Genomic DNA, 14735 nt, shown 5'->3' on the forward strand with positions numbered 1-14735 from the left:
GCTCACTTCATCGCCAAAAATAAGCTGCGTCTGCACTCACCATTTGACCATCAAAGCTACTCTTCAGTTTCAAAGCTTTGTCAAGGCTAGAAATGGCTGCTTTCACATCTTGTTCGGCCTGTGAAAACAAACGTGTTAAAAAACGAATCGCAAAGGCGATTGGTGTAAACCACTGAACAAGCTTTATGTATAGCCCCTTCGAATTCAAGTGGGTCCCTTACTCAGTTCTCTGTTCAAAAATCGAACAGTATAGTTTCATTGGCACGGTATTTATCGATGGGAAAAAATAAACCTATATCTCTTATGGCACAAGCTTTTTTTTTTAATGCATTAGAAAGTTCTAAAAGTTTCGTGTGACCAGAGGGCAGGCAGATATGTAAAAAAAATTGCATTGTGAGTACTTCGACTATAAACTATCATTTTTGTGAGCAGATAGTAAGGAGCTGAAACATATGTGCGAGAACAAATGTGAGAAGCCTTTCTCAATCATAGCTTGAGCAGATACGACTGTCACTTGCGGTGTCTCTTTCACCGAAATGGTTGCACGTTTTTCAAACGGAAGGGTTCACCGGTGGAATGGGGAAGAGGCGGGTGGGGGGAGTCAATAGAGGTGTCTAAGAAAGTTATTTGCTGGTACTAAAATCTGCTGTGTTACGCTCAAGTCTCTTTGTGCAAGCATATAACCGACAGCGGTGTATAATTACGATATTAAACGTTCACAGTGTCATCCAGATATAGTAAGGGAACTAGTACTCGTCAGTTAGTCAATCCTCGCTTTCACTGTTCCTAAAATGTTTTAAACAACATAGCTGTTTTCTATCTTCAAAATAGGTCTGAAAATATCAAAATAGGTCTGAATGAATACTGTTTGAGTTGTTAAAGAGAGTACTCGGTTGCGGTGAAGTGAGGAAGCATTCATCAATAATCCTGGGCGGAACTGCATTGAAGCATATCACCAGAAAACCCTTACCGCGAAAGGTATATTTCTATGCGAGCTAGTGACAATGTTTTTCATGTTATTTCAGATTGCACTTTTTTTTGTAGAAATATTGCCACCCATGCTACCTCCAGAATGTCCTTTCTTTTGGTGCACATGCTCGTGAATGGAAGCTTGCGCATCTATCCTATAAATGGAACGCACAACGGCTGCGGGTTGTGCATGAAGCGCTGCTCCTCATCCTTTTCTTTTTTATTTATGAGCCCGTATATGTTTTCCTTTACAGTTTTATATCTGGAGGACTATTTCAGTGTTGAGTCTTAGTAATACCATTTTGTTTAAAATATATAATGCGGCGAGTTGCGCGGCCTCTCCGGTGTAGTGCTACTCACTTGGGTTCCTTCAGTCTTCACTTGCTCCAGACCAGATTTCGAGGTGCCGATAACGCTGAACCTTTGCTTAGCAGCCTTGGCCTAGCCGGTATCAAACGATAAAGACATAAAAATTAAAAAAAGTAACGTAAAATGTGTTACACAAAGTGATGAAATCTAGGAGCCTAGAAGCGGAAAAATCAAAAGGATTGATACCCCGAAAAGGCAAGGGACGCTACCACACACGGCAAAGACCCTTTCGTTGTCCTGATGTGACTTCCGCCATACGTCAGATGTTTGCAGTACTTTTGTTAATTTTTAACCCTCACTTAAGGCACTTGTCAATCGCCTCTTCACCCGAGGTTGAGAATGCTTAAATACTACTGGAGGCGGTGCGCATCAAGCAATTTTATGAGTGTTTTCAACCCTTTTCAAAATGCTTCATAAATACCTGTTTCTATACTTTTCTCAAAAGGACATGGTGCTTTTTGTTGATTCTAAGTTAACACTTCTCTTTGCACAGCCTGCATTGTTAGTGCATAGCATGAATTGTAATATAGGTATTTATTTCTACCGCATTCTGTAAATTATAAGAATCATTTGTGGATATTGACTACACGTTACGCTTGTTGTGACAAGGAGGCTAATAACGAGAGTACCGGGCCGTTCCCGTTCTTCAGTATTAGGGGATTCAGCGAACTGTCAAGATCTCCCCCCCCCCCCCCCCCCCCAAAGTTTTCTGTCTCGCCTTTCTTTCTCCTTTTTTACGGACCTCAAATAAGTTTTAAAAATAAGCCATCCTTGTCATGATACCGAGCCAAAGGAAAATGCAACATGTAAAGCCACATGCGGCCGGCACACTCAATAGTGGCACGCTTGAAAAAGTTCACTTCTGCCGTCAACCACTGTGCTGCAAAAATAGAAGCGGCCCGATAGGGATGCCTGCGAATCGCAGCGCTGCATGCTGTGATATCACAGTTCTATAGCTGCCAGTCACTGGCGCTAATATTTTTACTCGCAAATGTAGTGCATGGACAAATTCAATAAAAAGTTACAAGTGGTTGCAAACAACTTTGATGTCTCATGAACAGAACAAAATAAGGGCTTCGGACAACCATGCTGTATTTGTTTCGTATTAGACATTAAAATTCGTTGATTGAAAAAAGGAGATGGGTGCACTTATTTCATAAACACATTTACAACGCCTCAAAACCTATTTGAAAAAACTGATACGAACGGCGAACTGCTAAGTGTGTATTACATCGTTTTATGCCAGCACCATAAGCAGAAATATGCTATGACAAGGCGATCAGAATATAGGGCAAAATGCATGATAGCGCTATTAACTACGTTCTAGTTTGATTCAGGTGTAATGGTTTGTTTTCCTGGGAATTACAAAAAAAAATGTTAAGCACGCATTCTCTTCGTGAAATGCGGCAGATATAGTTTCAGTGCTACTTAATTCATTCAGTCGTTCGAGCATTCGCTCTCATGCTGCCTCTCACTTCTTAATTTGTCCTCAATCATCTTTCTTCTTAAAGTGTTCCTCCGTGTGCCATATAAATGCTACCGCTATACGCGTCTTGGTTTACTAACTTTATCCGCCGGAATTGTTGTCTGTATAGCATTTCCTATTTAACAACGTATCGCGTAAGTCACTCGTTCAATAAAACATTTTGTATCGGCTTAATAACGTGTTCATTCAAAATTATTTCCTCCGTTTCTTTTTCTGTTTTTGCTCTTACCGCGTCTGCAATAGGCTTGAACATGTCTTGACTGAACAGCGGCGTGGTGAATATGCTGAGCTTGGCCTTTATATCCTTATCTAGCGCCGGAATCGTGCCAAGAGTACCGATTTTCTCTAGGGCATCAAACTTAGGTGTTCCCGCTTTGTCGTCGGTCAGGCAGAGCCAGGGGCTGTCTTGTCCTATGATCTTAGTGGCCAACTCCACAACCACCTCCGTTCCCAAGAGATTGAAGAGGGACAGGTGCTTCTTCGGACAGGTTGAAAATCGCTGCATTATTCCATGCAGCACGTCCGGAGTGAGCCGCCTCCTGAGGACAGCGGTCAAATCGGAGATGGTGTCATCCGTGCCACCTACTTGCCGTCCGTGCATATATCGACGTCCCTGTCGGAGTACTTTTGTGTTTCTTTTTCGATTCGCTGATGTCACGGCTCTGGCATGCTTCCCCTTTGATCCCGGTCGTCTTGCAGCGCCGACACTAGCGCGCTTTTTTCCTGCTCTCTGTTTGGAAGAGGGGGTGTCGTTGGTTGCGGGTTGTCGTTGGGCAAACGAAGGTTCATCTTCGTGTCGATCAATGACGCTGTGAGACCAGGCCAAAGCGCGAGCCACCTTTACTCGCTTCGGACCGTCCGCTGTGCCCTGCTGGTTAAGAAGAACACGCGCAAGATGAAGGGAGAAAATTTCAAAATTCTTTGTACAAATAGCTGATTTATATTACGGAAACCAATTTTATTCAGAAAAATTTCATATTGTCAGAAATGCAAAATTCACGTGTAACGTGCGTCCTAATGAAAGTCTAAAGAGCTCATGTTCAGGTAACCTTGCCTAAGAATGCACGATGGAAAAGAAGTGCAATTAACTCATCGAAACCTACATGCCTACCCATCCACATGTGGTTTGTGTGGCGGTAATCTCAAGATAAGGAAATATAAATCGGTGACTGGGTGTCCCTACTTCTGTGAATGCTTACACATGCATACGCACTTACTGCAGTTTGATTCCTCTCGCCGGCAATAAAAATAGACACATTCGATTGTGCACTGAAATACACTTGCAGACGTTTTTAGCGTACAAAGGCGATGCCCGTGAATTAACACCTGTGCCTTAAGCCAAGTTATAAACTTAAGGCTATTCACACCTCTTACGTCCAAACTCACATCAGCCATAAGCGTACTTTTCAGGCAACTAACCTCTCCCGTCAACTGCCGTGAGAGAAACTCGGCGAATGAGCGTGAGGCAGGCGAACCGATGTTCTCTGCAGGCAAGCACATGCGGCGGTCTACGACTGTGGCAACGCCAATGGATAGCGTAGATGCGGGCATGAGCGCCGGGAAGAACATGAGGAAGACAACCGCCGTTATAGACAGCACCCAGCTGGCCGTGGTGAGGCTAATGAAACCCGTTGCCGCTTGCCACATGAAACAGTTGTTCCCTGTAGAGAGTAGGAAAGGCGCACCAAGCTTTAAGGTCCTGTTCAGGTGTTGTCATGGGTTAAGAAAAGCCGGGTAACTTTTTATAATCATTTACACTCTTTAGGTTAAAAGGCTGAAATAGATACGTCAGTGCGGGGTGTGTAGATTGATTTGACAGCAAGCAGGGCATGATGCGCATCAATTATATTTGTAGCTATTACGCATATTTTATGAAAGTAAACCAAAGTCAAACTTCTTGTTTCAGCCAGCCACCCAGAAGGTGCCAATAGCTGAAAACCTTTCTTAATAGGCATTTTGACCCCAAATATGAAATATCTAAATTTCAGGTGGCATTCTGGCTCACCCATCTCGCATTGCATGAGCACACACAGAGACTAGTGTTAATGTACATGGTATAAGCGCCGTAACAAACCTAACTTTGACATCATCAAACATAACATAGCCATTAGCGTTTATGGACACGAAAACTAGAGGCACTGTTTTATAGACATTCATTGCGAAACAACGTGCATCACATCGACCTCGAGAATGTGGATGATGAACTTCAATTTTCTAACCACAATGAGGATAAAGAAGATTTGTAAAGTTCTGCTCACCACCGATTTTGACGAGCCTTTAATCTCACCCACAAAATCTCGCTGCCTAAAGCCCAGTAACTCTAGTTTGCTCCTAAAACTGCTTATGTACGTTTATTGGAAACCATTATTGTTTTAATGAGCTTTTCATGCTTTTTTTCACTACCACTGGTTGTCACTGCTGTCAACGTCATAGCGCATTCAGTATGACCACCTTTATTAAGCTGGAATAAATGAGCCTTCGCGGCCTGTACTTCGGTCGCCCTCCCGGTCCACATCTCAACTTATTAGGTTATTTTCATTATCTCCAAACATACCTAGTTTTCTTTTCAGTTCAATTAGTTACCTTTCGTTACAGGAAGCTTCCTGGAAACTTCGGCGCCACTCTGAACATTTCAAAATGATTATATCTTCGCATTGATTTTTTCACCATCTTTTCCCATTCCGAACGCCAGGTTATATTTTCAAATTACACTTGTAAGGCTTTTGCTTTAGACGTTGTGTTAATTGATTCGGTAATTTAATGCTTATATTTATTTATTTATTTCATTATATCATCAATTTTTCAAAGTCAACAAAGTCCAACATGGTGTAAAATAGCTGTGATGCACAGACGGCGACATATCTTTTATAATTTTTAAGATTATTTTCACATCCTAAAAACCAGCTGCGCGAATTTCTCCCGCGATATTAGAAACCAGAATAAAAGGCGGACCTTCCGTGCCTGCATAGGTCATCCGGCTGCCGTGTTCTGTAAATGAAAGTGAAAATTTATAGTGCGAAACACTAGAGATATGTAGGTTAAAATTAGGCCAGCTCTTCGGAATTCACCCTTTCTGGGCACAAGTTTTCGTGCATAATGTTGTTAAGAATTCAGGTCACCGTGTCTTACAAAAAATGCAGGAAAGTTGAATATTGACAAGATTATAAAGGAAGCTAGGGCTGTCGTCAAGCCGCCAAGTCTTCATAGCAACCCCAATCATGCAGCAAGTAGAAAGCATGACTGCAGTTTTCCTGACATGTTTTACGTTTTCAGAGTTGATGAAGAAAATGATGACCATATGATTTAGAATGTTATGATCTGTTTGGACCATTTTGACAAACACAAGACCGTCGGATCACAGGTACATTCTAACGAATGCGTTTTATAACGAGAGTTATATTATTGACGGTAGATCCTAGTATGGTCTCCTCGAGAGCGTTCATGTTTTTCATGTTCATGTTGAAGAAGCAGTCAGTCGGCTGTTTCCTGCTCTTCCGAGCGCGTGGCTGTTAAGGTCGGCATTGTCGTGCTGCTATTATGCCGATTGTCGTCCTTAAAACCCGGGTGCTGTAAACGTTCCAAATATCCTCGCTAAAACGTAACTGCCCGGGTCGACATATCAAGGTCCTGTTCGGAATCTACCACGTTGTAAATCTCGCAACCCAGTCTAGGTACCTGCCAAAACACAGACTTGCTTGGTGTCTCGCATGGTCTTATTGCAGGGCGCATGCCTTCGTTGAATTTAAGCAAGCGTAGCTTAAACCTTTTTGTTTCTATTCTTGAGTTACTGCGGCTACCTTCCGCTCATGTAGTGCGACTGAGCTAACTCTCATTATTATTTTCATATAAGAAGTTGCCTGTTAAACAAAGGGGGCCATTTAAATTATATAAGCCCAAAGTCCATACTGACGCTGGTATATTTCAAGCTAGTTTTCTTGGTATTCTTTTCTTCGCCTTAGTCTGCTGTCATAAGTCCCTGCTACGGATGAGATACGCTGCGTGAATAGAGCGTGCTTGTTGAGACGCCAACTTGGTAATTATGCCAATAAAGGGGTGAGAGTGGACGATAATAAATTAGCGTTCTATTTTGGTCGACGTTAAAAAGGAATGGACCACGACGACAAGCTGGCATTCGCGACGAGCTTTATCCGCACTATTCATGTGCCGGGAAACTCTAACTGTGCAGATATGCCGGAAGTGACTCGCTGTGACTCGGCCGGAGAGTTTTTCGCGGCGCTACTATCGAACCGGTCATGCTAATTGATAAAATCGCTAGCGTCCGCACTGCTTGTTGGTATTGTCACAATCATATTACAACAAATACACCAAAACGAGCAATGGCCCCACGTTAGGGTGTCGAACACATTTTGTAGCATTATCACTTACCGAATATGTACAGTCCGACCATAGCGGTCATGGCAACGGAGATGACAACAAGCAATAGTTCGTAGTTGCCCACGCCGCTTTTTACTTCAGGTGATGTTGTCTTGAAGCGTGCCAACGATGAAGTAACTGTAGCAGTCAATTTACTCTGCATAGATTCGTTCAGCTTCTGGATCTTCTCACTGAGGTCATGACGAAGCTCTTTCAGTTCCTTTTCGAGCTCTGCATGACATGAAAACGTGGGCGAGGGATGAGTTAACGTGACCGTGATATTTTACTAACCAATCAGTGCAGTGTGAGCTGCGACTCCTGCAAGATGGACCCTAGGACGATGACTTCGGCCATAGAAGATGATGCCATGAATACTTAATGTTTTAAAATAACCAACCAGTGCTCGAGTGGGTTTAGCCAGCTGGCTTGCAGCATGCACATACGTGTCTTTGATTACACGTGATGTCAAATAAGTTTCTCGTCTATCTAAACTGCTATTAGCATTTGAGACTTGCGGCCCTGTGGGACGAATGTCTTTCATTCCGCCAATGATAATTATCCAACCCCCAAAGATTCTATGCCACGCCCCTATCCACTTCCGTGCACACTCTGACTTGACGGTCATGTCAAAGATGCTGCTTAGTCCACCGGCTTTCCGGCACGATGGAGGCAATAAGCGTCATCTAGGACTTTGGCAAAGTACAGTCGCTGTCAGAAGTTTAGAGCCCAGCAGCCAGGTTTGCTTTTGAGTCATATCGCGCAACTCGTAATGAATTGCCGGTGTTCCAAGTCAGCTAAAAGTGTTATTTTTTTTTTCCTACCATCTCCAACGGGAAATATTGTCAATAATGCTAAAGCGCGACTATACGGCTCAGAAGCAGATTTCCTGGGCTTAGAATTTTCGGCAAAGACTCTACATCACGAAGAGTGTAATCTGGACCACTATACCAAAGGTGCGGTGCAGATGTTTCCTGTTTTCTACTCAGGAGTCCCTTAGGAGTTTCATAGTAGCGGGAACAAACTCGCCGATTGAGACACCGTAGACGAAAGAGCTGTGCAGCGACATCGTATAAGAAGGGGAGGTCTCCAGCAACGTCCAGAAGATGTGCACACTTTTGCTGCGTCGTGAAATTAATGTGAAGTCAAAATTTACAGCCTAACAGTTTCCGATATCGAATGCGTTCTGGGTTGAGGAAAGGTAGAATACTCACCACAACCGTTTAAAAATAATTTATTCATGAGGTATGGCAGCCTGAAAGTAGGATACTAAGATAACCATTTTGGCCGGTCGGTGCTATTTCCTGACCTTGAGAAGTCACTCGGGCACTTGATGCCACTGAGATCGTAGGCAGGAAGAAAGTGTAGGCACTGTATTGTGAAAGCCGGACGCAATTCGGTAAGCAGAAGTCTGGGCATGACCCTAACCCCAAATGTTTGGTGTATATAGAGTGATATACTCCACGGTAATTTCGACAAACTTCAATCGGTTCTGCATTATTTATGATTGACTGACGGCACAATTTTCCACCCGGCAGCGTCTCCTCTGCTTTTCACACCTAGGTGGTGTGCTCAAGCCACCTATCGTGCATTTTCGACACCGCTAACTGGTTTAGAAAGCCCTTGCGGCCAATTTCTGCTCCCAAACCAACTTTTACAAGTCGCACCAATGATTCAGATTAACTCGCTTAGTATTTTCCCCGCAGTGATGATGCTCAAATCAGGGCCCAACGAAACACCTTGCCATGCTTCGCCGTTGGGTTTCCTCGCACATAAGGCGCAACACACACGTCAACATGCCATAATTCTTACTGTTATCTTTCTTTAAGATGATGTGCATCTTGATTAGAACAACAATTCGTGGTTATGGCACATTTGACTTGAATTTCTCAAACTAAACGAGAACTTTTCATTTGATCTTTTAAGCGCCGGTCACGCTAGGACATAGCAACCGCTGGCATTGACCACAGAGGCGCGTGTCTTAAGGAATGAAGCGCGGTGGCTATAAACGTAGTCTGTAAACTTGCGCCGCCACTCACATCTGAAATGTCAAAGTCAGCACGTCATGCCTGTTCACATTTTCACGCTCGCGCCGAGCTCGTTGAGCGGTGTCAATCCATGGAAAGGGCCGCGGTGGTACTCTTGTAGAGTGTGTGTAGGTTTTAACGGAAATTCATTTTATAACATACACAGGCAACAAGCTTAGAATAGACATATGCAATGCGCGCACATCCCACTGACTCCTGAGAGAGGGAGGACCGAGTTTGAGACATGGGTAGTGGCACAGCAAACAAGAAACTCCCTTTAATGTAATTTAAACTGTAATTCCTGTCAAACACTGTGGTAAGCGACCGACAAAGCAATAGGATTTCGTTCAAAAAATCTAGCATATTTTTCGAGTATGGCTGTCGCCAAGACGTCCATTTGCCGCCAATCAGCTCTTGCCAGCAACAGGTGCCATGCAGGACCTCTGTTTCTCTCCTAGACCAGCGGGTTCCGTCACAATCTTCCAACCGACCGCCAGCGTTGAGCTCAATTCTCTCGCGTGACCCTGCCCGGCAACGCAGTAGACTAACGCGCGGGTCTTTCTATTAGCTCAAGCTTTTTTATGCGGCAAGCCTAAGCTTATCTGTTTGAAAGTGTTCACAGGCAATTTTTTTAAACGAAGAGTATAGAAAACATTTTTTACACATGCACAGCGACTACAGATTGTTGCGTAGGCGGCGAATAAAAACTTTGTTTTTGCGTCTACCGTGTCTACAGAGGACAAAGAAACACCACCCTCCATGTAGATCATTTCCAGCTGAAGACTTTCCGATAATTCATATTTTCTAAATGGCCTTCATATGAGCCTCCTGCTGTTTTGGATAGTTCAACCCCATCGGCTCCAACAACAGTTAAACAATTTTCCGCTGAGACAGCCGGTTTTATTCTGGTCCTAAATGTTGAAATTTCAGCCTTTTTTCATGCCAACTTACCTGGATAGTCCTGCGGTTTTCAAAATCTGCAGTCTATGTTACTTCTCATGAGCGCGCGGTTATTATAGCATATAACACGGAGCGACATAGGTATTGCTAAAACGCTTCACAAGGTTCATACATTTCCTCACGAGAAAAATAAATAGTAAAGTTTTTTTTTTTTTCATGTGCTAAATCATTTTGCTGGAACCATAACAGGAATACGATATACTAATTGTAAAGTCCATAATCAGCATGCGCTCACTGGTCGCTTGCTCCATTTTACGGTCATCAGCATGGGGCGGGATACAGAGAAGAAAATGCCCAAATAATTACATTCGTTATGCATCCAGTACTGACTTCCTTATTTTGTCTTCAAAACGAAGGTTGAGTGACTGAGGATAACACCTATGTTTTAGTGTTGAGCAGGCATCTGCGTTATTGGTCATGTCTCGACCGCGCAGGAATTATGAGAGCAGAAACCAATAAACAAGCTGAACGCATAGATCCAAATGAAAGTACTAACCTGGGATATACTTTTCGGTATCGCGTTTTATTCTTTCTTTAGTTGGCATCTGGAATAAAAGGAACAAAATTACACTCGAAGCAATAAGCGGCTGCAACTAAAAGGAAGGAGGCGACGATAAGGCCACAAATGAGTGCTTCAGAGGAGCTACTACAACTAAAAGAAACAAAATATGTTCACCCGAAGAGCCCAAGGATAGGGATGAAATATAAGAGTTATATACACAACATTATCGCAGCAGATTCCTAGTTAGATTTGCTAACACGCGGCCATTGCTAAGAAAGTTTATGTTGCCGCGAATTGTTGGAAGCTTTGTCGTCGTTTTCAACAGCCGCCGCCACGCGACCTTATCCCTGTGATTGTAATGCATAAAATGACCTTGTTCATGCTCGTTCTCGCGAGACGCGGCTTTATCACTTTGTAGTGTGAGATGCGCAGATAATTTTCCCGGAGATCGCAGCGAACCACTGCGTTTCCGTACCGCTTGACTTTTCCAGGTTCCCTTGGCAAGTTATCTTGATGGTTCTTCACCGATTTTAAATGGAGCGCTAACGAATGCGCCGGGCATTCGCAAATCGACGATGGCCGAGCACGCATGCTGCTATTGCCGCCACCGATTGCTTAGTTACCTTGCGGGCGCACGTCAGCTCAATAACAACTTTTCTCCAGTGAATTTCAAGCCGCCTCATTCGTCGCCAACCGCATTGGCACCAGCCCAGACCATATCACTTTAATTTGCAATCCTATATATCCTGAAATATTCAAACTTTTCGCAATGTTTCGAGTGGAATACTGATATCGCTCTTCGTATTGCTTTTATAGAACTACCCTTATTGCGACCGGTAACAACAGGCTGTACCTGGGCAGGGCAGGAAAAAGAGTGAGAATGCACCAAAAATGCCTATTTTAAAATATATACGCTGTCAGGTTGCTCAATAAAGGACCCTGTAATGGGTATGCAGTGGTTAGGGCACTCGACTGCTATGCCCAAGAATACGGGATAGACTCCCTACCATGGCGGCTGCTTTTTCGACGGAGGCTAAAAGCAAGGCGATGTCAGAGCATGTTAACAACCCCAGGTGGCCGAAAGTTCCTCAGCCCTCAGTACGGCTCCTCGATAGCCTGAGTCGCTTTGGGATGTTCGACACTGTCAACCAAACCTAAACCACACCGTTGCTCAAGGAAGAAAAAAGAAATTTTTCCTCATCGCAAGGCGAATAACGAATTAATTTTGGTTATAAGTCACTCCACTGTAACAAATGTTCTACACGTATATTATGGAACGGAATAAACATCCACACGAGGCAATAGCGCGCACTGGTGGGCGAGTTGGTGTGACATTCCGAGACAAAGCAGCGAACCTGCACAACCACGACGGCGGTAGCGACGAGAGCCCACTAACAATCGCCGATTTTATAAAGAGCGCACTGTTTAAGTACAAGCGGGTTACACTGATAAGCTAGAAAGAACAATTCTGAAAAACAAGCCAAGCAGTTCGATCATTCAAAAAAAGAAAGGATTCTAGGACGACGCAAGGAACTGCTGTTATTTTTTTTTTTTTTGGATCTGCGGTGGACGCAGTGCTAATGCCCTGCCGGGTCTAGTTTTTGCAATATCTGAAGCCTCAGTGATCTCTTGTGACAGTATATTTGCAATACGCTACAACTTGACAATCGTTGACCAGCGGATGGCAAGGATATTTGCGGCAATAAGTCCGAATGTTCAATACGGCATTTTTGCAGTGTTTCCGAAGCCTGTCGTTAAGAATAGTTTTTCAACTTAACTTTGCCACGGAAGAAAGAGAGAGAGTATACAATATTTTATTTGCAGGGTAGAAACATGTTTCGGTTCTTGATTTTGAAGGCGGGGACAATTTCACTCACTTTTCCGAAATGGTGCCGCTCTGAAAAAATCATTAGTTGCTAGCGTTCTCTTTGTACAGGCACGCTGCTTTATCCTAGTACACAAGCAATTATACAGAGTTCACTCCATTTTTCAAACTGCATACCGTTAATAAAAGCAGATCTAAACAGAAGATGGTTTGTATGGTTTAACGTCCCAAAGCAACTTAGGCTATGATAGACGCCTTAGCGGAGGACTCCGGAAATTTTGACCACCCGGAGTTCTTTAACGTGCATTGACATCGCACAGCGCACGGACGCCTTGCTTTTCGCCTCCATCGAAAAGCGGCCGCCGAGGTCGGGATTCAATCCTGCGTCCTTTGGAACAGTAGTCGAGCGCCGTAACCACTGCGCCACCCCGACGGGGTCTAAACAGAATAAATTTTAGAACCAGCTATAGAAAATAACCCCCCTCCCCCCCTGCCCCCCCTTCCAAGAAAGAACAACATTGTCTGCTTAGTTTCAAGGTAAAGTACGTTCAAACCTGCGCAAGTTTGCCCGAGACATCAGCTTGCTTTAGCTTCGTTTTGAGATCTTCAATATCTGAAGGAATGTCGATCTGAAAAAAAAATGGAAACTGTAGCACGCTATTCTCACAGAACCGGAGACCATGTCCCAGTTGTATACCTCTTATTACATTTTATAAAAAAAGGACAAAGTGGAGTTGTCACCACTCTGCCTATATCTCTCTGTCACTGTGGCGCGTTTACACAGTGATCAGTCACTATTTTTATCACCAGCTATTCGTCTGAATCGCACGTGTAGAGCGTAAGATACTCTGGTCGAAGATTTCCAGTTTTCTGAAAGAACGCGAATAACAAGAGACACTGGAGAAAGGTAAACTCCCAGATTGAATTTGAACGTAACTGTTCCTGATAGTTTCCATCCTATACGTCATCGCAAAATATTGGCGTAGGGAAATCATGCATAAAATTAACAATGTGGTTACATCAAGTAAAGCGTTGCATGCTGGGAACAAGAGCGGAAAAAGATTTCTTGTTTCTTTACTGGTTATCAAAGTACATATGCGAGAGCAAACGTGTGCGTCGAGAACATGAATATTAGTTGCGATGAAGCACGAAGCAACAGCCGTAAATCCTGTATATAAGGAGCACTAGCTATTCGCTCAAAGATCCCCAAGTTAATCAAAGTATTCCTGCAAACTTTGACTCAGGTAATAACTCCTTGCGATTTTCATTTAGCCGATAAATGATATAAGATTAATTCGCCATATAACACGTTCCGATGGGCCCAGGGTTTATGATGAAACCCCACTGTGCCACACTTGATCTACGCGTCACAAGGCATTCGGATATTGATTTCTGCCCTTAGAACGTAGGCAGAAAATGGATTTTTTTGAATGCTTATCAAAATGTGAATTCTGTCAGTGCTGGCTAATTGTGCTTGCATGGTACTACTGTGGTCTAACTCGCAATGTTTCCTTATCTCTCGCTCCTCTTTAATACACAATAATCTGCTGTTTTATGTTTGACTTGGTCGAGGACACGCGAAATATCATTGGGAAAAATGTAGCAAAAGAGGTCACAAAATCCCTGTAGGAGAGGTAAAAAATATTTAGCTTTACAACAATAAAATTTTCCTGACGACAGCCACTGCATTCAAACAACCCGTATATATTGGTTTCATATTGCAAAGAGCGTTCCATGCGCCATTTAAACGCAAGTTAAAAGTACAGTTTAAATATGCTTGAACATATTTCATTTTGTTGCGTCATGATGAAAAAAATTGCCACAAATTACCACGCTCAGTAAAGAAAATTACGCGTTTAAAAGATGATCAACCTTTTTGATACACGTGTCAAGTAGCACGTTATTGCGCACTCTAGTAAACTAACTTAAATGGGGCCTCATAACAAAATAGAGAGCTTATCCTTTCTGCTTCGGTGCATTACTGACAATATTTAGTGGAAGGCATCAGAGCGTAAAACTGCGCCTCGTCATTTCACACTTTTTTAATCTGGCATAATTATTCAAACCTCTGTCATTAAATGATAAAAATCTATATTCTGTAACTTGAGAATATCGTATGCCAGCTTTTTGATGATTAAAAATGCCTTTTTTTTTAATTGCTTCACAGGAAGGGAAAGGCGCAGTATCTGTCACACTTGTGTCTGTGGACACCTGACCTGGCCGTAG

The 14735-nt window shown here is 43.2% G+C and overlaps 1 protein-coding gene across 1 annotated transcript in view; it reads right to left on the reverse strand.

Moving 5' to 3' along the window:
- LOC146189894 (uncharacterized) overlaps positions 1-14735 on the reverse strand; it is a 50594-nt gene that overhangs the window by 3541 nt on the left and 32318 nt on the right. Inside the window, exons 9-15 of the mRNA XM_084605372.1 lie at positions 13064-13138; positions 10679-10727; positions 7211-7429; positions 4244-4485; positions 3054-3692; positions 1330-1410; positions 41-118 (exon numbers count right to left, since the gene is read on the reverse strand). Of these exons, the coding sequence (XP_084461498.1) occupies positions 41-118; positions 1330-1410; positions 3054-3692; positions 4244-4485; positions 7211-7429; positions 10679-10727; positions 13064-13138 (1383 nt within the window). The remainder of the gene's footprint in view (positions 1-40; positions 119-1329; positions 1411-3053; positions 3693-4243; positions 4486-7210; positions 7430-10678; positions 10728-13063; positions 13139-14735) is intronic.

The sequence above is a fragment of the Amblyomma maculatum genome, chromosome 5, assembly GCF_055883805.1.
Source record: "Amblyomma maculatum isolate TAMU_Amacu chromosome 5, ASM5588380v1, whole genome shotgun sequence".
NCBI classification, from domain to species: Eukaryota; Metazoa; Arthropoda; class Arachnida; order Ixodida; family Ixodidae; genus Amblyomma; species Amblyomma maculatum.